The sequence below is a fragment of the Tachypleus tridentatus genome, chromosome 12 (genome assembly GCF_004210375.1).
Source record: "Tachypleus tridentatus isolate NWPU-2018 chromosome 12, ASM421037v1, whole genome shotgun sequence".
Taxonomy (NCBI): domain Eukaryota; kingdom Metazoa; phylum Arthropoda; class Merostomata; order Xiphosura; family Limulidae; genus Tachypleus; species Tachypleus tridentatus.
The window spans coordinates 115,715,530-115,741,166 of record NC_134836.1 but is presented as its reverse complement, the minus strand read 5'-3'; the positions used below and the strand labels follow the sequence as shown (position 1 = coordinate 115,741,166).

At 34.5% G+C, this 25,637-nt stretch overlaps 1 protein-coding gene across 1 annotated transcript in view; it reads left to right on the top strand.

Moving 5' to 3' along the window:
- The window catches only part of LOC143234458 (formimidoyltransferase-cyclodeaminase-like), a 37,288-nt gene extending 13,127 nt beyond the window's left edge, over window positions 1-24,161 (top strand). The window contains 6 exon segments of the mRNA XM_076471845.1: window positions 3,771-3,783; window positions 3,786-3,931; window positions 5,662-5,705; window positions 6,875-7,013; window positions 18,992-19,087; window positions 21,106-24,161. Coding sequence (XP_076327960.1) covers window positions 3,771-3,783; window positions 3,786-3,931; window positions 5,662-5,705; window positions 6,875-7,013; window positions 18,992-19,087; window positions 21,106-21,189 — 522 coding nt within the window. The 3' untranslated portion in view covers window positions 21,190-24,161.
- The last annotated feature ends 1,476 nt before the right edge of the window (window positions 24,162-25,637 follow it).

The following is a 25,637-nucleotide window of genomic DNA, read 5'->3' as shown; positions in this document are numbered from 1 at the left end:
GCAGTAGTTTTTAACTTTCTACTGTTTCTAATTTTAAAAAAATCATTATTTAATCTAGTAACTTGCAATCAAGCTCTCAGTAGTTCACATGCAAAGTGATTTTTATTTTGAATATTAAAATACTCTTTATTATCTTACATTTTTACATTTAATTCGCATAATTTCTAGAACATTCTAAATGAATACCAAAAGTTTTTTTTTAAGATAAATGTTTATATTTTCCATTTTCTTATACTATATTGCTAACCCTAGTTACTGTGATTAATGTACAGTGCTATAAAATGTTTAAATTTAATAAATGGAAATATATATGTACGTAAATTTTAGTTCTGTGTAGAAGTCTGTTGAAACTTGTTCTTTTTAATATTCTTAATTTCATGTCTATCTTTTTATTTAATTTTTATTTTCCTTTCCAGTTTTCTGTCTTTAATTATTTATACCAATATGTCAACCGATCCCTATGGGGCTTTTTTATTATTACATGGTGAATCATGTGCAGATTCTTTCACTAATGCTGCACATGGGAATGATGCCATCTTGTTTTTATGTTTTCACGATCCAAGCTACAACAAGTTAAATGTATATAAATCATTAAATGTTTTGGCTATGCATATTAAAATGCAAATAATACGTAATTAATCAAAGTATAAATATAAAATTTGAAGGCAATCTGTCTATTAAACTAATAAGGTGAGAAACACTTGCCAAGCACTGTGTACCCCTCAAGAGAACAATGGACTTAGCATCTATTTGTACCATTTGAAACCAAAAGCAAGCAAATATGTTTACCATTACAGTAACAGTATTCAAGAGTGAAATCTGCTCTTTTTGTTGGTTATAAATATGCCATTCAACTTTAAGCTCTTACATAGCAACACATTTTTTACTTTGCAAGTAGGCATAGTTGACCTAAATGACCTTAAGCTTGGAAGAAATTTACAGTCATTTACCCAGTGAGAAGAATTTCTTGGGAAGTTTCCAGATATAATAAAATACATATGTGTGGTAGATTTTAACTGTTTGGAATAAGAGTATGTATAACCAAGTTATCATAACTTGTGTAAGAGCTCTTAACTTTGAGAATTGTGTCTGTGAGCAGATTGTATAAGAGCAAAAACTAGTGTTAATTCCTGTTTTAAATGTTTCTTTTTAAACTAAAGGAATACAAATAAGTTATAATATACTTGATGAAGGTAATTTCATTAAAGTTTGAATGTAATTCATTACCAATGCAGAAAGAAATTTAAAAATGGCATTGAAAACTACAGGGTTGATAAGGAATTTTCCTGGTCCATCTTGATCGTCTTACTTAGTGTTTTATTTGTCTCAGTGTATGAAAAATCTCTCTTTTGTCAATGGTTCTTGTCTCACTATTTTTACACTTCCTGTTTTCAGCCACATGTTCATTATTACGTGTAAAACAAATTGAGTAAAAAATAATGCACTGATAATGCTAACAGGTGAACAAATTTATAAATGAGAATGTTCACTCATGTCTTAATAGAGCAAAACATCACATCACTGAGAGTGTAACAGAGTACTAACAAACCAAATGATTGCACTGCTATTGCATTAGCTACAATGATCTTGGCTCCTGACCTCATAGTGCCAAAGTAATTCTGTTGTGCCAGTGTTTCTTTTATTAGGCTCATGTTTTTGTCAGGAAATTTTAATTAATTATTTATTGATGCACATGTCAGATACTAATTGTGTCTGTAATGCCCACCAATTCATGCTTTGTGTAAAAAAAGTTCCAATTATCACTTTTCTATAAATTTGGAATTTTGGTTGGTGCAAACACTTGCTTCCACCATTACAGAATGTGTTTTTCTGAGAACCGCTCAATAATTTTGCAAAACCAACAATGGTCTGTGAGCCACAGTTTGAGAACCACTGTTCTGTTCTACTAATCTTTTTTTTTATTTTGTTTCTAAACGAGTGAAACATTCAAGTAAGGTTAGAAAAGTTATGTTTGTTTTACTCTTCACATAAAAAATTTAGCATTCTGGTCACTTTTAGCTTTTGTGAAGAGTTTAGATTATTTCAAATTGTATATTAAATTTTTTTAGTATTATACATGTATTTTAAATTGGTTCTGTCATATCAAGCGTGTGTTACAGGATTTAGATACTGAACTTACTATTGTATTGTTGCATAAAAGCAATTGGAAAGTCTTAAGTTTTATTTTTTTGCATGTGTTAGTTCCACTAATAGCTTCCTAGAAAATATAAATAACTTTACTGGCTTAAAGCAAAATATATTGTCTTTAATCTAGCATTCAAAAAACCCTCTTATTTAATGCACGCTCTTTCTGCTGGACGTCAATTTATAAAAACGTAACATGTGAGCAGTTATTGCATGGTGATAATTACATCTAGCTCAGGAAGGGAATGTCAGGGACACCACACTGGTACAACTATTTTTGTGACATTGTGAGACAGGGTACATAACAATAAGTGTGATATTTACCAGCTGTAGTACAACACTACATTGTTACTTGCTGTTCATTAAACAAGTCTTTCAGCAGAAAACTAGGCTACTGTCTCAGATTAGGTGGGATTTTCTGTGTAAAAGAATTCAAAACAAAATTTAGATTTGTGTGAGAACAGTAGTTTTTTAAGAATGTTCTTTTAAGCCATTTGTCAACTTTAAATAACATTTGCATTATCAGACTTTCTGTTGGAAACGTACGATTTCTTCCATATACTTTATTTTTGTTCACTGTTGACCAAAACACACAAAAATATTACTGAAAATATTTTAATACTATAACCATGATATTATTATGTTTATCCAGTATAGATCCATGCTAATACAATAATTTTTCAGAATGATTTTATGGCGGAAGAAATGATTCATTATCATAGCTTACATAGTAAACTTTCTGTCATCACACATACAAAGTAATTAATTTTTTTCATGCAAGTTGTACAGATGAATGTACAAATTCACATTTATTGTTACACAGACATAAGTTATATGTATTTTTAACTTTGAATATTTGGTAATTCTTCATGAAAATTATTGTAATTGTTTTCTGTTCTCAGTTTTCTGCCAAAACTTCAATAAATTAATTTTCCTCAAGTAGTGGTAATTTTCATTTTAATCTGTGTGCTTGGTTTGAATATTAGAACCAACGGCAATAACTCTAATGATATCACTATCTAGTTGTTTCTGAATAACATAATCACAATATACTTTACAAGAAAATTAAGAAATTATATAGAAGTGGCAAAAGTGGTCTGCATGTATTGTGTGGAATTTTTCTTCTCGTGATACATGTGGCTGGATATATTTTCTCATTGAGACTTGTACCACAGTTTTCAGAGGCTATAAGAAGTAGAAATTCATGAATAATGACATGATAGTTTTCTAACCTTAATATATCATAATACTTTAAAGCATGTTACAAATGGCTGCTGAAAACTGATCCTGGATGAATCAGTTGATTAATTTGTGATCTTTAACCATAGATAAAGAAGAGAAATTATTTCAGTAAAACTGTGGAAATTATACAGATATATTGTGTGTGTTATACCTTAATATTATCTTAAGAAAATGTTATGTGTTTACAATATGTTCAATGGCACAAACTAATTTCTTAAACAATCCATATCTGAATTTACAATTGAAGTAATTCTTTCATTTTGGAGAACAGTTTTTTTACCATCTTGGAAATAATATTCTATAAAGATTGAAGTGTAGGGAGTGTGCTTGGAAAACCCAACATAAATATCAGAAAATGAAAACATTTTAATTATGATGTTAAGGGAGCTGCTCTTGGGTAATGGCAGGTCAAATGACGTACGGCAAAAAACAGTGGGAGAAGTATGATGCACAGATGAGAAACATCATTCCTGTTATGCATAATGCCATGAAGGAACTGGTCACCATCATTGATGCTGACACAACAGCTTTCAGTGATTATATGGTAAGTTTTCCTTTTTGCTACATGATGCATATGGATAAGTGATTGTGGTGCCCACACTTAATCTAACAGTTTGTGTTCATAGTTCGTTATTGCCAAAATGTGGTACATATTTGGAGCATGGGTGTAATATTGATAGTTGCATCTACTAGATGAGATGAGAGAATCCCATGGTAGTTAAGTCCCACTGGTAGGTGAGACAAGAGGATCCCAAGGTAGTTATGTCCCACTAGTAGATGACACAAAAAAGTCCAAGAGGTGGTGATGTTGAATGTCAGTTTGAGAGAAGGGATGTTTCTCTACAAATGGTCCTTTTTGTAGCTTATAAAACAAGTACATTGTCAACTAGGTGTCATACATAATTTTATTTAAACCCTGAATTCGTTAAGAAGATAAATCTGCTTTGTTAACCTTTAATAAAGTTACATTACAAGATGTGTTTTTTCCAATCAAAATTATTTTTACTGAGAAACATTAACTTTTTTTTAGCTTCTTATGTACAAATTCTCTGTTCATCATCCACCTGTGATGTTTACTTTCATAAAGCTTGTTTCTTGTTCAGTCAGTATCCAGGTAATAATGTTGTTGAAAGTCACCATTTAAAGATTAAATAATCTTAATTAAATCTGTATTGTTGTGACTACACATAAACATAATTAGTTATAAAGGTTGTTTCACACTATATCTTGTGTACTATTGTGCACATGAAGAAATCTAGAAAATCTTTTGTCCATGAAAAATTTGACTTTGTCAAATAATATTAAATAAATGTTTTTAATAAGATTCTACATTACTGACTCTTGTATTTTAAGCTTGTAAGAAATATAAATATATTTACTAATGTATAGTTTAAAGTTGCAGTTTTATGCTGATTTGAGGTTGTGTTATTCCTAGTACTCATTTTTGACTGGACAGGCGTGGTCATTTTTGGCATTATTTGTTGCTGTGTCCTAGCTTTTCTTCTCACATTTTATGTCTTATTTTAATTACTTATCAAATATTTTGTTTTAAATTCATGATAAATTCTTCAGGCATGACTCTTAACCGTTCTGTACTTCCTTTTGCAGTACTTGCTATATTGTAAACATCAGTTGGGACAAGCTTTAGTAGACCCAAACTGACGACAGGTGACTTTCATCCCACTGCTGTACGAAAATGTGCTCTGTCTTTCGGGTTGTGGGTGTGTGATAAGAGTGATAGTTAAATCCCACTGTTTCGACAAATAAAACTAGCCCAATAGTTGATGAGGAGTGCTGTTGAGTAACTACCTTTCCTTTAGTTTGCTTGTTCAAAATTAGAGATGTCTGTCCAGATTGTGTAGTTTTGTGTGAAAATTCTAAAAGAAACAAATGTACAAACATGGAGAGTTCCTTGTACTTAAGTTATCATGGGGAGTCCCTCGTACTTAGGTAATATGTCTCCAGTAGCTCTTACTTCACAGATTTTAAAATGTTGGTATTTCAAGAAAAAAAACCCTGACCTGTCATGGCAAGAAGTATATTTTTAATTGTTTTCAGTTTGCAGAATTTCCTTTCATAATTTACATTGTAAATGTTAGGATTGTACCACATCCATAGGTTTCAGAACAATATTGTGCAAGCAGCTTAGTGATTTTCTGTTGGATTCCAAAATGTAGACTTAGTTTCACTCTGATCTTTGTACATAAAATATTTGATTTTATTGGTAATTGTTGCAGGAAAACTTGTCTGAGGTTCTCTGTTTTGTTTATGTAGGCAGCTCTGAGATTACCCAAGAACACACCAGAAGAAGTTGTAATGTAAGAATTTATTTATTTCCATGAATTAGTGCACTTGTTTTAATAAAATAAGTGTCTTGTTCCTTATTTTACTTAATATTTGTTACAGGCTGCTCCTATTAGTTCTAACTTCATCATACATGTTTATACTGTACACCAGAGTTAAGTATGAAAAACGGACTTGTATATCTTCTTCTAGATAAGTAATGCTATTGGTGTGGAAAGTGAGGAGCCCAAAATAATCCATATTAGAAGCTTGGGAAAATTAAAACTTCCCAAAATGCACCAGTAAACAAGTGTATGTTTAATGACAGTCTGTAAGAAGCTGAATCACAAAAGCAAGTAATGTTGAGACAGGAAGTCTTTGTGCAATATAAAATATTTCAGCTGAAAGAAGAAAATAGCAAAATAAATGTCTATAATTTGTTAATTATCATAAAGTAAGTTTCTGGCTTAAGTACAGTGCTTCATAGCTCTTTTCCATATTTTACTGCTATGGAAGTGTTGTAACACTTCAGAAAATTTTATTTCAGTATAATACAAACCAATTTTAAAAAATGTTATTACAATTTGGCTTATACTCAATGTTTATTGCTTACTGTGGATTTATAATGTAATACATTATACCTTTTATTTCAGTTTCAGTATCATATAATACAGAATATTAATTTATTATTGGTAGACTTGTGCTTACTTTGCAAGACCTGAATTGATAGCCAACATGATATAAGCCAAAGAATTTTCTTGTTATAAGTGTGTAACTTCTACTTATAATTAACAAAAGCTAAAAATTAAGACTGAAATTTATAATCTTGTGGAAATAAGTACATTCACTATTGTCTATACTACACATAAGGAGCAGCCAACCCATAGAGACTTGGAAAACTGGAAAACTATCTTGCCACTGAATAGTTTTACAAATATTTAGGACTGATTTAGACCTGTGAGTTGTAGGTATGTATGTTGTTATATAGTATAAAGCTTAAGGACTCCCGTTTTTCTGCTTGTAACCCATTCCTTGGTAAGAAATGTAACTTTAATTCTAATGCAAGTATAAATAATTTAAAGTTTTAGCATACTAACTAAATATTGTTAAAAGAGTCTGGACATATTCAAAGCTCCTTTATTTATTACAAACAAAATGCTGATGCTGTCTTGTATATTTCTAAAGTAATTTTTTGTTATTTTAGGAAGCAGACAGCTATGGAGGCAGGCTTGAAGAAAGCTATTGATGTACCTATGAGTCTTGCAAGAAATGTCTGTAAAGTGTGGGAAACTGCTAAAGAACTTGCCTCTTTAGTAAACATTGGAGCAAAATCAGATTTGCAAGTAAGTATGTTTTGCTGTTCTTCCACTACAGTGTGTAAATCTGTGTGTGCTGTCTTTCCAGTACAGTGTGTAAATCTATGTGTGTGTGCTGTCTTTCCAGTACAGTGTGTAAATCTATGTGTGTGTGCTGTCTTTCCAGTACACTGTGTAAATCTATGTGTGTGTGCTGTCTTTCCAGTACACTGTGTAAATCTATGTGTGTGTGCTGTCTTTCCAGTACAGTGTGTAAATCTATGTGTGTGTGCTGTCTTTCCAGTACAGTGTGTAAATCTATGTGTGTGTGCTGTCTTTCCAGTACAGTGTGTGTAAATCTATGTGTGAGTGCTGTCTTTCCAGTACAGTGTGTAAATCTATGTGTGTGTGCTGTCTTTCCAGTACAGTGTGTAAATCTATATGTGTGTGCTGTCTTTCCAGTACAGTGTGTAAATCTATGTGTGTGTGCTGTCTTTCCAGTACAGTGTGTGTAAATCTATGTGTGTGTGCTGTCTTTCCAGTACACTGTGTAAATCTATGTGTGTGTGCTGTCTTTCCAGTACAGTGTGTAAATCTATGTGTGTGTGCTGTCTTTCCAGTACACTGTGTAAATCCATGTGTGTGCTGTCTTTCCAGTACAGTGTGTAATCTATGTGTGTGTGCTGTCTTTCCAGTACAGTGTGTAATCCATGTGTGCTGTCTTTCCAGTACAGTGTGTGTAAATCTATGTGTGAGTGCTGTCTTTCCAGTACAGTGTGTAAATCTATGTGTGTGTGCTGTCTTTCCAGTACACTGTGTAAATCTATGTGTGTGTGCTGTCTTTCCAGTACACTGTGTAAATCTATATTGTGTGTGCTGTCTTTCCAGTACACTGTGTAAAATCTATGTGTGTGTGCTGTCTTTCCAGTACACTGTGTAAATCTATGTGTGTGTGCTGTCTTTCCAGTACAGTGTGTGTAAATCTATGTGTGTGCTGTCTTTCCAGTACAGTGTGTGTAAATCTATGTGTGTGTGCTGTCTTTCCAGTACACTGTGTAAATCTATGTGTGTGTGCTGTCTTTCCAGTACACTGTGTAAATCTATGTATGTGTGTGCTGTCTTTTCCAGTACAGTGTGTGTAAATCCATGTGTGTGCTGTCTTTCCAGTACAGTGTGTAAATCTATATTGTGTGTGCTGTCTTTCCAGTACACTGTGTAAATCTATGTGTGTGTGCTGTCTTTCCAGTACAGTGTGTAAATCTATGTGTGTGTGCTGTCTTTCCAGTACAGTGTGTGTAAATCTATGTGTGTGTGCTGTCTTTCCAGTACAGTGTGTAAATCTATGTGTGTGTGCTGTCTTTCCAGTACACTGTGTAAATCTATCTATGTGTGTGTGCTGTCTTTCCAGTACAGTGTGTGTAAATCTATGTGTGTGTGCTGTCTTTCCAGTACACTGTGTAAATCTATGTGTGTGTGCTGTCTTTCCAGTACACTGTGTAAATCTATGTGTGTGTGCTGTCTTTCCAGTACAGTGTGTAAAATCTATGTGTGTGTGCTGTCTTTCCAGTACACTGTGTAAATCTATGTGTGTGTGCTGTCTTTCCAGTACACTGTGTAAATCTATGTGTGTGTGCTGTCTTTCCAGTACAGTGTGTGTAAATCTATGTGTGTGTGCTGTCTTTCCAGTACACTGTGTAAATCTATATTGTTGTGCTGTCTTTCCAGTACAGTGTGTAAATCTATGTGTGTGTGCTGTCTTTCCAGTACACTGTGTAAATCTATATGTGTGTGCTGTCTTTCCAGTACACTGTGTAAATCTATGTGTGTGTGCTGTCTTTCCAGTACAGTGTGTAAATCTATGTGTGTGTGCTGTCTTTCCAGTACAGTGTGTGTAAATCCATGTGAGTGCTGTCTTTCCAGTACAGTGTGTAAATCTATATGTGTGTGCTGCTGTCTTTCCAGTACACTGTGTAAAATCTATGTGTGTGTGCTGTCTTTCCAGTACACTGTGTAAATCTATGTGTGTGTGCTGTCTTTCCAGTACACTGTGTAAAAATGTGTGTGTGCTGTCTTTCCAGTACAGTGTGTGTAAAATCTATGTGTGTGTGCTGTCTTTCCAGTACACTGTGTAAATCTATGTTGTGTGTGCTGTCTTTCCAGTACAGTGTGTGTAAATCTATGTGTGTGTGCTGTCTTTCCAGTACACTGTGTAAAATCTATGTGTGTGCTGTCTTTCCAGTACACTGTGTAAAATGTGTGTGCTGTCTTTCCAGTACACTGTGTAAATCTATGTGTGCTGTCTTTCCAGTACACTGTGTAAATCTATGTGTGTGTGCTGTCTTTCCAGTACACTGTGTAAATCTATGCTGTCTTTGTGTGTAAATCTATGTGTGTCTTGTCCAGTCCAGTGTGTGTAAATCTATGTGTGTGTGCTGTCTTTCCAGTACACTGTGTGTAAATCTATGTATTGTGTGCTGTCTTTCCAGTACACTGTGTGTAAATCTATATGTGTGTGCTGTCTTTCCAGTACAGTGTGTGTAAATCTATGTGTGTGTGCTGTCTTTCCAGTACACTGTGTAAATCTATGTGTGTGTGCTGTCTTTTCCAGTACAGTGTGTAAATCTATGTGTGTGTGCTGTCTTTCCAGTACAGTGTGTGTAAATCTATGTGTGTGTGCTGTCTTTCCAGTACAGTGTGTAAATCTATGCTGTTCCAGTGTGTGTAAATCCATGTGTGTGTGCTGTCTTTCCAGTACAGTGTGTGTAAATCTATGTGTGCTGTGCTGTCTTTCCAGTACAGTGTGTGTAATCCTATGTGTGTGTGCTGTCTTTCCAGTACACAGTGTAAAAAATCTATGTGTGTTGTGCTGTCTTTCCAGTACAGTGTGTGTAATCCATCTGTTGTGTTGTGTAATGCATGTCTTTCCAGTACAGTGTGTAAAATCTATGTGTGTGTGCTGTCTTTCCAGTACAGTGTGTAAATCTATGTGTGTGTGCTGTCTTTCCAGTACAGTGTGTAAATCTATATGTGTGTGTGCTGTCTTTCCAGTACAGTGTGTAAATCCATGTGTGTGCTGTCTTTCCAGTACAGTGTGTGTAAATCTATGTGTGAGTGCTGTCTTTCCAGTACAGTGTGTGTAAATCCATGTGTGTGTGCTGTCTTTCCAGTACAGTGTGTGTAAATCTATGTGTGAGTGCTGTCTTTCCAGTACAGTGTGTGTAAATCTATGTGTGAGTGCTGTCTTTCCAGTACAGTGTGTGTAAATCTATGTGTGAGTGCTGTCTTTCCAGTACAGTGTGTGTAAATCTCCAGTACAGTGTGTGTAATCCATGTGTGAGTGCTGTCTTTCCAGTACAGTGTGTGTAAATCTATGTGTGTGTGCTGTCTTTCCAGTACAGTGTGTGTAAATCTATGTGTGTGTGCTGTCTTTCCAGTACAGTGTGTGTAAATCTATGTGTGTGCTGTCTTTCCAGTACAGTGTGTGTGTAAATCTATGTGTGTGTGCTGTCTTTCCAGTACAGTGTGTGTAAATCTATGTGTGTGTGCTGTCTTTCCAGTACAGTGTGTAAATCTATGTGTGTGTGCTGTGTGTGCTGTCTTTCCAGTCCACAGTGTGTGTAAATCTATGTGTGAGTGCTGTCTTTCCAGTACAGTGTGTGTAAATCTATGTGTGTGTGCTGTCTTTCCAGTACAGTGTGTGTAAATCTATGTGTGTGTGCTGTCTTTCCAGTACAGTGTGTAAATCTATGTGTGTGTGCTGTCTTTCCAGTACACTGTGTAAATCTATGTGTGTGCTGTCTTTCCAGTACACTGTGTAAATCTATGTGTGTGTGCTGTCTTTCCAGTACATTGTGTAAATCTATGTGTGTGTGCTGTCTTTCCAGTACACTGTGTAAATCTATGTGTGTGTGCTGTCTTTCCAGTACAGTGTGTGTAAATCTATGTGTGTGTGCTGTCTTTCCAGTACAGTGTGTGTAAATCTATGTGTGTGTGCTGTCTTTCCAGTACACTGTGTAAATCTATGTGTGTGTGCTTGTCTTTCCAGTACAGTTGTGTGTAAATCTATGTGTGTGTGCTGTCTTTCCAGTACAGTGTGTGTGTAAATCTATGTGTGTGTGCTGTCTTTCCAGTACAGTGTGTGTAAATCTATGTGTGTGTGCTGTCTTTCCAGTACAGTGTGTGTAAATCTATGTGTGTGTGCTGTCTTTCCAGTACAGTGTGTAAATCTATGTGTGTGTGCTGTCTTTCCAGTACAGTGTGTAAATCTATGTGTGTGTGCTGTCTTTCCAGTACAGTGTGTAAATCTATGTGTGTGTGCTGTCTTTCCAGTACAGTGTGTAAATCTATGTGTGTGTGCTGTCTTTCCAGTACAGTGTGTGTAAATCTATGTGTGAGTGCTGTCTTTCCAGTACAGTGTGTGTAAATCTATGTGTGTGTGCTGTCTTTCCAGTACAGTGTGTGTAAATCTATGTGTGAGTGCTGTCTTTCCAGTACAGTGTGTGTAAATCTATGTGTGAGTGCTGTCTTTCCAGTACAGTGTGTGTAAATCTATGTGTGAGTGCTGTCTTTCCAGTACAGTGTGTGTAAATCTATGTGTGAGTGCTGTCTTTCCAGTACAGTGTGTGTAAATCTATGTGTGAGTGCTGTCTTTCCAGTACAGTGTGTGTAAATCTATGTGTGTGTGCTGTCTTTCCAGTACAGTGTGTAAATCTATGTGTGTGTGCTGTCTTTCCAGTACAGTGTGTGTAAATCTATGTGTGTGTGCTGTCTTTCCAGTACAGTGTGTGTAAATCTATGTGTGTGTGCTGTCTTTCCAGTACAGTGTGTGTAAATCTATGTGTGAGTGCTGTCTTTCCAGTACACTGTGTAAATCTATGTGTGTGTGCTGTCTTTCCAGTACAGTGTGTGTAAATCTATGTGTGTGTGCTGTCTTTCCAGTACAGTGTGTGTAAATCTATGTGTGAGTGCTGTCTTTCCAGTACAGTGTGTGTAAATCTATGTGTGTGTGCTGTCTTTCCAGTACAGTGTGTAAATCTATGTGTGTGTGCTGTCTTTCCAGTACAGTGTGTAAATCTATGTGTGTGTGCTGTCTTTCCAGTACACTGTGTAAATCTATGTGTGTGTGCTGTCTTTCCAGTACACTGTGTAAATCTATATATGTGTGTGCTGTCTTTCCAGTACATTGTGTAAATCTATGTGTGTGTGCTGTCTTTCCAGTACACTGTGTAAAATCCATGTGTGTGTGCTGTCTTTCCAGTACAGTGTGTGTAAATCTATATTATTGTGTGCTGTCTTTCCAGTACAGTGTGTGTAAATCTATGTGTGTGTGCTGTCTTTCCAGTACACTGTGTAAAATCTATATGTGTGTGTGCTGTCTTTCCAGTACAGTGTGTGTAAATCTATGTGTGTGTGCTGTCTTTCCACTACAGTGTGTAAATCTATGTGTGTGTGCTGTCTTTCCAGTACAGTGTGTAAATCTATGTGTGTGCTGTCTTTCCAGTACACTGTGTAAATCTATGTGTGTGTGCTGTCTTTCCAGTACAGTGTGTAAATCTATGTGTGTGTGCTGTCTTTCCAGTACAGTGTGTGTAAATCTATGTGTGTGTGCTGTCTTTCCAGTACACTGTGTAAATCTATGTGTGTGTGCTGTCTTTCCAGTACAGTGTGTGTAAATCTATGTGTGTGTGCTGTCTTTCCAGTACACTGTGTAAATCTATGTGTGTGTGCTGTCTTTCCAGTACAGTGTGTAAATCTATGTGTGTGCTGTCTTTCCAGTACAGTGTGTAAATCTGTGTGTGTGTGCTGTCTTTCCAGTACAGTGTGTGTAAATCTATGTGTGTGCTGTCTTTCCAGTACAGTGTGTGTAAATCTATGTGTGTGCTGTCTTTCCAGTACAGTGTGTGTAAATCTATGTGTGTGCTGTCTTTCCAGTACAGTGTGTAAAGCTTTGTGTGTGCTGTCTTTCCAGTACACTGTGTAAATCTATGTGTGTGTGCTGTCTTTCCAGTACAGTGTGTGTAAATCTATGTGTGTGTGCTGTCTTTCCAGTACACTGTGTAAATCTATGTGTGTGCTGTCTTTCCAGTACAGTGTGTGTAAATCTATGTGTGTGCTGTCTTTCCAGTACACTGTGTAAAATCTATGTGTATGTGCTGTCTTTCCAGTACAGTGTGTAAATCTATGTGTGTGTGCTGTCTTTCCAGTACACTGTGTAATCTATATGTGTGTGCTGTCTTTCCAGTACACTGTGTGTAAATCTATGTGTGAGTGCTGTCTTTCCAGTACAGTGTGTAAATCTATGTGTGAGTGCTGTCTTTCCAGTACAGTGTGTAAATCTATGTGTGTGTGCTGTCTTTCCAGTACAGTGTGTAAATCTATGTGTGTGTGCTGTCTTTCCAGTACAGTGTGTGTAAAATCTATGTGTGTGCTGTCTTTCCAGTACAGTGTGTGTAATCTATGTGTGTATTGTGCTGTCTTTCCAGTACACTGTGTAAATCTATGTGTGTGTGCTGTCTTTCCAGTACAGTGTGTAAATCTATGTGTGTGTGCTGTCTTTCCAGTACAGTGTGTAAATCTATGTGTGTGTGCTGTCTTTCCAGTACAGTGTGTAAATCTATGTGTGTGTCTGCTGTCTTTCCAGTACAGTGTGTAAATCTATGTGTGTGTGCTGTCTTTCCAGTACAGTGTGTGTAAATCTATGTGTGAGTGCTGTCTTTCCAGTACAGTGTGTGTGCTGTCTTTCCAGTACAGTGTGTGTAAATCTATGTGTGAGTGCTGTCTTTCCAGTACAGTGTGTGTAAATCTATGTGTGAGTGCTGTCTTTCCAGTACAGTGTGTGTAAATCTATATTGTGTGTGCTGTCTTTCCAGTACAGTGTGTAAATCTATATTGTGTGTGCTGTCTTTTCCAGTACAGTGTGTGTAAATCTATGTGTGTGTGCTGTCTTTTCCAGTACAGTGTGTAAATCTATGTGTGTGTGCTGTCTTTCCAGTACACTGTGTAAAATCCATGTGTGTGTGCTGTCTTTCCAGCACGGTGTGTGTAAATCTATGTGTGAGTGCTGTCTTTCCAGCACACTGTGTAAATCTATGTGTGTGCTGTCTTTCCAGTACAGTGTGTGTAAATCTGTGTGTGTGCTGTCTTTCCAGTACACTGTGTAAATCTATGTGTGTGTGCTGTCTTTCCAGTACAGTGTGTGTAAATCTATGTGTGTGCTGTCTTTCCAGTACAGTGTGTGTAAATCTATGTGTGTGCTGTCTTTCCAGTACAGTGTGTGTAAATCTATGTGTGTGCTGTCTTTCCAGTACAGTGTGTAAATCTATGTGTGTGCTGTCTTTCCAGTACAGTGTGTAAAGCTTTGTGTGTGCTGTTCTTTTTATCATGATTTTTCTAAGATCTCCAAAATTTTAACTGATATGTTGGAATTAAATGCAATGTTCATGCTCAACTGATATTTAAATAAAACAACATTTCATGTAAATAGGTTTGCTGAAAGTTAGTATGGTATTATAACAATAAGAAGTCAAAACCAAGACCCAGCATAGCCAGGTGGTTGAGGCACTCGACTCGTAATCCGAGGGTTGCAGGTTTGAATCCCCATCACACCAAGCATGCTCACCCTTTCAGCTGTGGGGGCATTATAATGTTATGGTCAATCCCACTATTCGTTGGTAAAAGAGTAGCTCAAGAGTTGAGAGTTGGTGGTGATAACAAGGTGACTTCCCTCTAGTATTACACTGCTAAATTAGGGAAGGCTAGCACAAATAGCCCTCGTGTAGCTTTGCATGAAATTTGAAACATACCAAAGTCTAAACCTAATTTATATCTAAATCGGTGTTTTCCATGTTCTTAAAATAAAAATAGTAGCGCCTAAATGTGCTTTGTAACTGCTTCTGTGATTGGGCAAAATATATATAATATAAATAGTGTTCCTGATATGTGTGACTTTTGAAGCAGTTTCTTGCATGTGACATATATTCAGTGAGAAGTTCTTTATCAAGCTATTATAAATTTATAATAATTTTCTTAGAGTTAAATCAATTTACCTTGCTATCAAAACTTATTCTCACCAAGTTAGATCATGAAATTAACTGCCCTTTCTCCAAGATATCACTTCAAACTAAGAACACCTAGTGTAATAACACCCATGTTGTGTTGTGCAAAATCTTATAAAACACTGAACTAAATTAATAAAGTATCTGATAAATAGTTTGAACATGTAATAATCTTACAAATTGAGAAAAATCTAAACTGGCCTCAGATCCTAAATTACAAGATAAATCCAGCAAATGAGATTTTACAAGCTTTTTATGCAGTGTGTATTTTAGTGGTAATTACAATTATAATTTAACTTTGATTATGTTGTTTGTTTAGTCCATGTGAGGAACTTGTTATTGTACTTGTTTGGTTTACTTATGATTGCTTGCATGTAACAACAGTAGTCATTACTTGGCTGTAAGTTAAGAGGCAAATTTAACAGGCTTAGGAATGAATTAATATCAAACAATTATGTCAAGAAATCTCTGTTTCATCTTTGACATAATACTTGGACCATCAGACAGAGTAAATATATAAATTCTGCTCCAAAATTTAAACTTGGCTTCCTTTATCAAAATTAATATTTGGTCACTTTCAGTACAAATTTTCATTGTGTATTAAAAGTACCAGCTTTTATTTATTATAGCTGTACAAAATGACAAGAAAACCCACTTGTAGAGAAAAATATACATGTAGAAACGGCTGGTATGGGTAGAAAATCTCTATGTAGAGGAGTGAACAACATTTTGACCTTCCTCAATCATCGTCAGGTTCACAAAGAAAGATTGAGGTAACTGACCAATTGCTGACTACATGTTTGAAGGTGGTTGTGTAATTGAGTGTAGGAATGTAGAGCTTTCTCTCCCCCATACCAGCCTTTTTTACATATTGACTGGGCTGGATGAAATGACCAAAACAATGACTGCTCTGTTCTGTATCAAATGAGGGTGACACTCAATTTTAGAGAAAATAACTTATATCACTGAATTTTGATACATGTAAAGTTTCATTACATATAAATAAAACATTAAAGAAAAATCTTCTGCCAAAATGATCCTGTATTTTTTTTCAAGCATGAAAGTTTGGCCCACTAATTTGAGGGGAATGTAACACAAAACTACCTTGTTTATTAGACCTTTGTTGTAATAATATTATGTTTGTATATAAATCTCAATGATTGTTTTTACAAAATAGTGATTACATTGTAGTAAATTTTATCACAGTTTTGCTGAACCCTGGAATCTTCTTCTTGGTATTTTACTATATAAAAAAAACAAACAACCAAAAGCTACAATATTGATATAATCAATTAGTTGGGATATGTGGCAATATATTTAAAAGGTTTTATAAAATTTGGTCATTTATTTTAATAACAATAATTCACACTTATCCTCATCAATAAATATGTGCCAACTGTCAGTTGGTTGGTAAGTCATGGGGTCACACTTGACATTGACAGTTACATGAGTCCAATCCTACTTTTCCTCTTTTGAATACCAGTTTCTATTTTAGTTGAATCATTAATGTAGAGGTAGATAGTTTCCTAATTTTGGCACTTTTCCTGCCAAATTCTGTCAAAGAGTGAGTTCCTAGGACCAGATCAATCATGGCATTATCTGTGTGACACCAAGCTAGGTAAGATCTGAATAGAAAACCAGGGAAGATTTCTATTAAGAAAGTAGCACAAGTGTAGGCTTGAAAATTATTATGAAAAAATCTTTGTTAAAATAAATTAAAGTAACTAGTTATCTATAGGGAAGACGACGACTCTTTAGTTATCTATAGGAAGACGACAACTCTTTAGTTATCTATAGGGAAGACGACAACTCTTTAGTTATCTATAGGGAAGACGACAACTCTTTAGTTATCTATAGGGAAGACGACAACTCTTTAGTTATCTATAGGGAAGACGACAACTCTTTAGTTATCTATAGGGAAGACGACAACTCTTTAGTTATCTATAGGGAAGACGACGACGACTCTTCCTCAGAAGAAAAACGTGTGTGTGTATATATAGTCTCTGGTCATTGTGTGTTTTAATATTTTATTGAAAGGCACCAATACATAATGTGTTTACATTCTGTAGGTAAAGGAGATATTGTAGAGTTGCAAATACATATTGGAAGATTTAAATATGGCAGTCTTTGGTTTCCTGCCATTTTTGACGGGCGTTTATACTGGTATAGCTATAGTACTTGATAGGTGAGGTGATGGGAAAATGATTATAATTCTCACCAGGAAGCACTATAGCACAGTTTGGATATAAGCGACTGTGTTTTACTAGACTTGAACATATCAGAAACCACCCTGTCAGTACTAGCTTGGATTTACCACATTGTATCTATGAATTTAGTGCTTATTTAATAGTTTATTTTTAACCTGTTATTTCTGTTATGAAAACTGTTTACAGCTTGTGAAATTTCAGATGTGATTGTCATTTAATAAAAAATTAATAGCTTCCAAAACTTGCTAATGTTACGTCAAACAATCATCAAAACAAACATAGTATTTGAGACTGTAATTGCATCATAAAGTAGCAAGTTCTCTCTACGAGTAGTTCCTCCCCTACTCTAGCATCGCGTTCTCATTATGTGCAGATAGTCTTTCATGAAGGTTTGTGAAAAATAAAAATAATAATTCTACATGTATGTTATGTTTCATAATACATGCAATTTTAGTTTCTTAAGTAAACAACATAAATTTAACATTTAACAGTTTGCCTAGTTTCCCAAGATGCAGGACACTTTCGATAACGTGTGGAATAAATGTCCAGGCTCACAGTAGCCTGATCAGTGTTAACGAATATGTTTGTCGTCTAAGCGTTACCTAGTTACTGCCCCACCTTTAATATAAAACAGACCTGACCAAAATATATTTGAATATTTTATGCTCTTACTGAAAATACAGTGTGCAATGTTTTCAACCTAAGAAATGTTGGTACAATTACATAAATTAGTTGTATTCTGTAATAAATTTTAGAAATAATGCTTCTCTTCCACAAGCCCTTGAGTTTAAACTGAACTAGTTGTTGTAAAAAGGTTTATATAAAATATGAAACCTGGGCTTTCTTGAATTGGAAGTTCAGTTTTAATACCTTCAAGATTATTCCTGTTGAAAGTTCACAAGAAAATCAGTGTTACTAGTTTTAATAATTTTATAGTTTGCATGGAATAATATATTTTTTTTACAGCTCATTTTATTACATCTTATTGATAACTGGTCTTTGAATGAATATTAATCTTACAAAAGTCAATTTGTATTAGCTTATGTTGGATTTAGAATAAACTTAATTTCTAAGTTGACCAAAGCTCACTTGTTATCTGTATTATGGTGTGGAATGTGGATTTTAGAACAAATCTAGTTGACCAAAGATAATATTCTGTGTATTATGGTGTGGAATGTGACCAAAGCTCACTTGTTATCTGTATTGTGGTGTGGAATGTGGATTTAGAACAAATCTAATTGTCCAAAGCTCACACGTTCTGTGTATTGTGGTGTGGGATGTGAATTTAGAACAAATCTAGTTAAACAAAACTCCTTTGTTATCTGTATTTATGTATTTCTAATTAGTTTGTTACATAGAATTATCTTCATTAAATAGATTATTAGTTTCAATTAGGTTCTGTTTTTCATAATTATCTTACAGTTGTCCTTTTTGTGATCATAAGTTTTTAATAATATAAAACTGTTTACAGTTGTTGTACTTTATCTTTAAATAGTAGTGGGTTAGCTTGACCCTTGTATAAATATGTCAAAACTTGCAATTTATTACAGAAATTGTTTTTCAGAAAAAAAAAAGATACTTTGTGACATTTTAAATGATACCAATGTAAACACTTATCCTGTTTTAACATATAATTGTTATAGAATGTTTGATACAGATTAACATTTGATTTGACCAAAAACCCATTGTTTAGTTAGTGAAATACAAATTTCTGATAAATAATAGAATATTGTTTTCCACATTGCTTTTATTTTGTGAATTTCAGGTTGGCATAAAATGTTTAGAGACAGGATTTATGGGAGCGTACTGGAACGTTACTATCAATATGGAAGGCATAAAGGATGAGCATTATAAGAAGAAGGTGAGCTGAAAGTTACTGTAATAATGTTCTTTTCAAGCTAACATTTTCATGTGTTTAGTGTTAAAGTGATCTTTAAGCCCTTCAGTGGAAGCTGATGTTTAAAAGTAAATTGATACAAGATCCCCAGAGAGAAAGAGTACGCTTTTGGTTAAAACAGGACAACTGTCAATGTTCTTCATACTGTTATTATATTTGGTAATGAATACATTAAAAATTATTGCAAAAACATCAAACTCCTTTAACACGTTTAAAGTTTGTGTGAATGTAATATTACAGATTTGTCTAAGATATATTTGTACAGGAAATATATAATTTGTGTCAATCTCTTGCTTCGTAAGGCATCTTAAAAATTGACTAGTTCGTAACTGAGTAAGCTACTTAAACATTTACCAGTTTGTAACTGAGTAGGCTAAGTGATCAACATTTTACTGGTTTGTAACAGAGTAGGCTACGTGATCAACATTTTACTGGTTTGTAGCGGAGTAGGCTACGTGATCAACATTTTACTGGTTAAGTAAAGTAGGCTACGTGATCAACATTTTGCTGGTTCGTAACGGTAGGCTACGTGATCAACATTTTGCTGGTTCGTAACGGAGTAGGCTACGTGATCAACATTTTGCTGGTTCGTAGCGGAGTAGGCTACGTGATCAACATTTCTCTGGTTCGTAACGGAGTAGGCTACGGATCAACATTTCTCTGGTTCGTACGGAGTAGGCTACGTGATCAACATTTCTCTGGTTCGTAGCGGGTAGGCTACGTGATCAACATTTCTCTGGTTCGTAACTGAGTAGGCTACGTGATCAACATTTCTCTGGTTCGTAACGGAGTAGGCTACGTGATCAACATTTCACTGGTTCCTTGACACCCACGCGCTATTTACAGTTGAGGTTTTGCATACATATATCACACGCATCAACGTGCCTCTACCACAATGGTTATATTACTCTTATCCTCAACCACCTAATGCCAAGGATGGATTGTGGAATCTCATCTGTCCAGTTGAGGTTAGGTAGATGTTTTCTCCATCGTTATAATTCAGCAAACAGTATCTTGACTTGCTGTTTCCTCTCATGTGAGTGTTGAGTTGCTTCAAGTTTTCCTTTATTAGAGTGGCTCTTCAGCTTCTGGAGCCAACTCTTTCTGGTCTGTTTTCTGAAATGGAGGTAGATTTGAACTTCTTCCATTTTTTCTTTATATTATGAACCATTCTTGACTGTGCCAACTTCATTTCCTTCTTGTGGAATAAAAGTATACACGTTTCAGAAGTAGTCTTGTGCCCCACATGTGTGCTTCAGTTTCATCTTTGAACACGCCAGTTATTTCTAGGTGGTCACTTTTGGCTTTGTTTCACTGTTAGGTAAGATCATATCAGAAGTTAACATGTTCTTACACTGAAAATGTATTCTGTTAAATAATTATTTCTTCTTGCACACTTCCTACCCTTACTCCTTATTGCTGATGTTATTCGTTATAGATTCTACCAGTCCTCAAAAGTGAGTATCGATTAGGAACATCAGAGGAGCCAGCTGCACCAGTAAAGGTGGTACAATACTGCTGATGGAGAGTGGTTACTCCTTATGTACATGTTCAAGGGTGGTATGAGGTGTATAGACTGGTGCACTGAGCATTAACATTTTTAGCAGTGCTCAATTGGTAGAAAGAGTATCAAAATAGCTTTGTGTGAGAGGGTGAGTCAGTGGTGCAACAGTGCTTAGAACGTATAATATAATCTACACTTTGACAAAAAATGTCTCTGGTTAGTCAGTACTTAGAACATATAGAATAATGTACACCTTGACAAGAAACAAAAGTCAGTGGAAGTCTACAGAATTGCTATACAATGATATTAGGTTTAATTCCCCACTGTATACAGAACTGAAAAAAACAACAACAAAGTGTTTTGTTGCTTCATGTTGAAACTGAAACTTGTGTTAAGTATGGAATTTTGAATTATATTTGTTCTAAGAATTAACATCTTTTTCATCTAGGTATTTACAGTTTTTGTTTCATTTTTACAGACATTAGAAGAAGTGGAACAGTACAGAAGAATTACTGAAATAGAATGTCAAGAAATCTTTAAAATACTTCAACAGAGACAGTAGATTTTATTGCTGGAGAACTTGAGTCGGACCATTAAGGGTTCTGGATTAAGATTTTGTCTTGACAGTTTACTGTAGTTGGCTTATAGCATGAGATTATATGTAATGAGAATTTTGGTTTTTCTCGGGATTTTTCTTTACTTTTTACACACTTGATTCTTTTCATATTACATTTATGTAACAAAAACAAAGTTTCTCTTATATTTTAAAAGGTAACTGTTCAAATTTTCAGGTTGTTACCAAGTGTGAAAACACAACAAGCCACATTGTATGTGAAATACTCTAACAATATCATATATTTTTCCCCAGTTTGTGCCTACACGTATTAAAGAATACACTTTTTTACATCACTTATGATAAAACGGACAATTGGTGGCTGCCCATGCAATGCGGACTGATGCTGATAAAACTGTGGATGATGTATACTTACAAGTCTGTGGATGATGTATACTTACAAGTCTGTGGATGATGTATACTTACAAGTCTGTGGATGATGTATACTTACAAGTCTGTGTGTGATGTATACTTACAAGTCTGTGGATGATGTATACTTACAAGTCTGTGGATGATGTATACTTACAAGTCTGTGGATGATGTATACTTACAAGTCTGTGTGTGATGTATACTTACAAGTCTGTGGATGATGTATACTTACAAGTCTGTGTATGATGTATACTTACAAGTCTGTGTGTGATGTATACTTACAAGTCTGTGGATGATGTATACTTACAAGTCTGTGGATGATGTATACTTACAAGTCTGTGGATGATGTATACTTACAAGTCTGTGGATGATGTATACTTACAAGTCTGTGTGTGATTTCCAGTTTTTGTATAACCTCTTCAGAACTGTACTAAAATATTATGTCTGGTAGTTTCTAAATGTAAATATTAATTTGAAAAAAAAACTACAAAGCTCAACTCTAAAGAAATAAATCAACGCCTTGTATCGTAACACATGATATTAAGGATAACAAGGGACATTTTGGTCCACCTAGGCTCTCCTATCTGTTAAATTAAACACTAAAAAAAACTTGGAGCCAACCTTCACCAGCACTATAGTATACGAATTTTGCCTACCAGTGTAGTTGCCACATTGAATAAGTAATGACAGCTATTGTGTAAGTTAATTGTTTAGATACTACTAATTAACATAAGTTTCTTGAAATGCTATAGTAGAATTTTATGTGATTTAAGAGTCATACGAGCTGGAATGAATTGGTTTTATTATGAAACATTTTAATAAATAGAGAATATTCTAACAAAATAAAGCACATTAGATGCAAAATAGTGATTTGTTTTAATACTTTGTAAGATGAATGTGATGTTTTCTTTTGGTGCTATTCAAAATATTGGCTTGTTACTTATTTGCCAAGTTATCAGATTCCAGACCTTTAAGTAGAAAGTTGTTGAGACAACCTTATGGACTTGAAACTAGACATGTAGGCTAATGACATCAAATCTTCCTGGTCTGTGATTCTTAAAATAATTGGGTTAGAAGTTTAGTACGAGGATATTTATAAAGTATAATAACAATGATTATTCTGGTTTAAATAATTTATGAATAACTGCAATGGTAAGTATGATTTTGTTTTCCAGAGATAGCAACTTTAAACAATATGTTTCATGGTGTACAGTGGAACCCCTTTAAAGCAGCCACCTTCGGACTGAGACAAATTGGCCAGATTAGAGGGCTCCACTGTACATAATTAGGGATTATGTAAACAAAAAAGGGACTGATTGAATGACCACTTTCAAGGGGTGACCGAATCTGAGGGGTGGCCTCTTAGAGGGGTTCCACTGTATTTCTAAGGGACTCACTTTTCTTTTGTAATTTGGTGTCTCACCAGCAGCTGTCACACTGCCTATTCCTAAAGTGATTAACCACTAGATGTCCATTTAATCTGAACTTTAACATATTTTCAGAACACTTTTTATCTGCATATTTTTCAGTCAACAGAGTTTTTTAGGTGAGCTAATCACATGTAAACATAATCTGGTATTAAACTATAGATCATATTATGTTAGAATCATTTATCATTGGGTATAGATGATCAAATATTGTAATGTTGAGTTTCTGGGAAAACCCTGTATTTGATGACCCACACCTTATAGGTAGTAATTTTAATGTTTGTCAGACCTTCTATAGCAGGTCTCGAGTTAACTAGCTCTCTAATAAACAGGTGTATTGGGGAAATTAGAAAGATTATATATAATAAAGCAGCCTCTGTTGTTGATGGTAGAGCATATTAATATAATTTCCACTTTGTATATGTGAAGACTTAGGTAACCTCGTGCTGGAGCTAGTGTTTTGTTTAGTGACTGTATATTAAAATTGAAATATTGATTTGAGAAAATGTTTTTTGGAGTAGAAATAGTGAGGTAACTTGAGGAAATTGTAGCTTGTTGGATGGTACAAACTTTGAGTTTATTGGACGTAAGAGGTTTGTAACTACACTATGTTTTGCCAAATTGACTTAGCATCTTCAGGTGATTTAAAATAATTTGTATTAGCTTCCCAGGAAGGACTTCTTTATTGTTTTCTTGGAAATATTTTACATTCCAAATTATTGTGAGGTGTGTGTATGCTATGTTTTGGTCATGGCTGACAAAATAAAAAATTTGTTTCATGTGCAGTTTCTATCTTTTTACTATAAAAGTTAATTATTCATTTACTATCTTGAGATAGAAATGTTAACTTACAGCAAGAAGCTTCGTTTCGTGTAGCATCTATTTTCATCAGTTTTTTTATTTCTTACTGTTAAAAAAAAAAGTGTTACTTTATTGTTGAAACTTGGGTTTTATAGACATGTCAAAATTAAACATCCAAACTGTTATTGTTATGTCATTGTGAGTTTGTATGCATAATAGTTTTTATATCCAAAAATAACTTCACCTGTGAACTATTTTGAAATGTATTATTTTATACATGTACAGATATGACTGAGAATCAATAAATCGTGTCTTGCTACTAAAGACACCATGTTCTGCTGTTACGTTTCTTTTTTAACCTTGACCATTTCCCAGTTCCGGTGAATCCCTTTACAATATTCAACAAACTCTTATTTATGAAAGGTAGTTGGGAACACAAGTGTCATTTATTTAATATACGGATATTGTGGTTATAACCTCTCAATAATATGACAACAATATATATATATAGTTAATATTTTACCATCTTACAGTAATTACAAGTACACAGCTTGTGTGTTAGATTATCACATGTAGTTAAGTTTAATGAAAATGTATACGCTTTTCTACGTACCTAGTGCAGTAGATGACGTTTTAGTTCCATAATCTTTTTACATTTTCTTTGATAAAGAACCTTGTTTATTGAAATTTATAAAGTAAGTACTCCAAAATTGATTGAGTTAACATACTCCAAATAAAGCCAATACTTTAAGTCAAAACTTGCTTGGTATTAAAGTTTAGTTCCAGCTTTGAATACACAGAGAAATAAACTTACATCACTTGACATTGTTTTATTTGACTAATAATATTTTTGTCATTCTGTTTCAGAATAACACTTTATGTTTCCAGTATTTATTATCTTTTGGTCAGTTTGACTTAAAACATTGCACATATTTTTTAAGAATCTCCTATGCTACAGACTTGTATTATTGTTTCATGCTTGCTTAATAATGTTACAGTTATTCCGCAAAATTGACTAAACTTACATGAGTGCCCCATTGACACAGTAGTAAGTGTAACAGCTTATAACTCTGAAAATTGGGCTTTGAAATACATAATGGGCACAATACAGAGAGCCCACTGTGTAGTTTTTTTTTAATTTTAACACACAGGTATATCGATTGGTAACTTTTCTACAAAATGATGGCACTAAAGTGTTTATTTTTCAATTTAATTAATAAGATTTAGTTGTGACTGTAAAACATAAATAGTGATATATGGATGCAGTCAATGCAGGATTTAATGTTGTGTGGGCCTCGGGCTAATAATTTTGTTGGGCCTTCATCCCATGCAGTTTTAAACAATAAATTTATCAATGGGTCTTGGTCTTAGCCCTACCTACGATGCCACTGAGTGCAGTTCTTCTGATTTTAAAGACACACTGATGAATTATCTTGTAACAAGAACTTTGAAGATTTGGTTGATGTTGCGAGAAGAACCAGTACACATGACAATTAAACAGCTAAATGTTTATTTTACACAGTCTCTTCAGGTTCAAAGTGGTCAGTTTAAAATACATTAGGAACCTAAATGTACATTAAATAATGGACGTATATGAAAACACTTTTACAATGGGTTTGGTTCCTTTTAGATAGAAAAAAAATCCTTCTAAAAGTGTTGAAATTGTTCCAGACTTTAAATTCTGATCAATTAGGCAAAGAAAGGGCAAGAATCCCAAAAGCGACTGTTAGGACTGTCACATCTGAGTAATTACGAGGACCTATCCCGCAAATATTAAACCATTCTTTGATGAGTCTAATG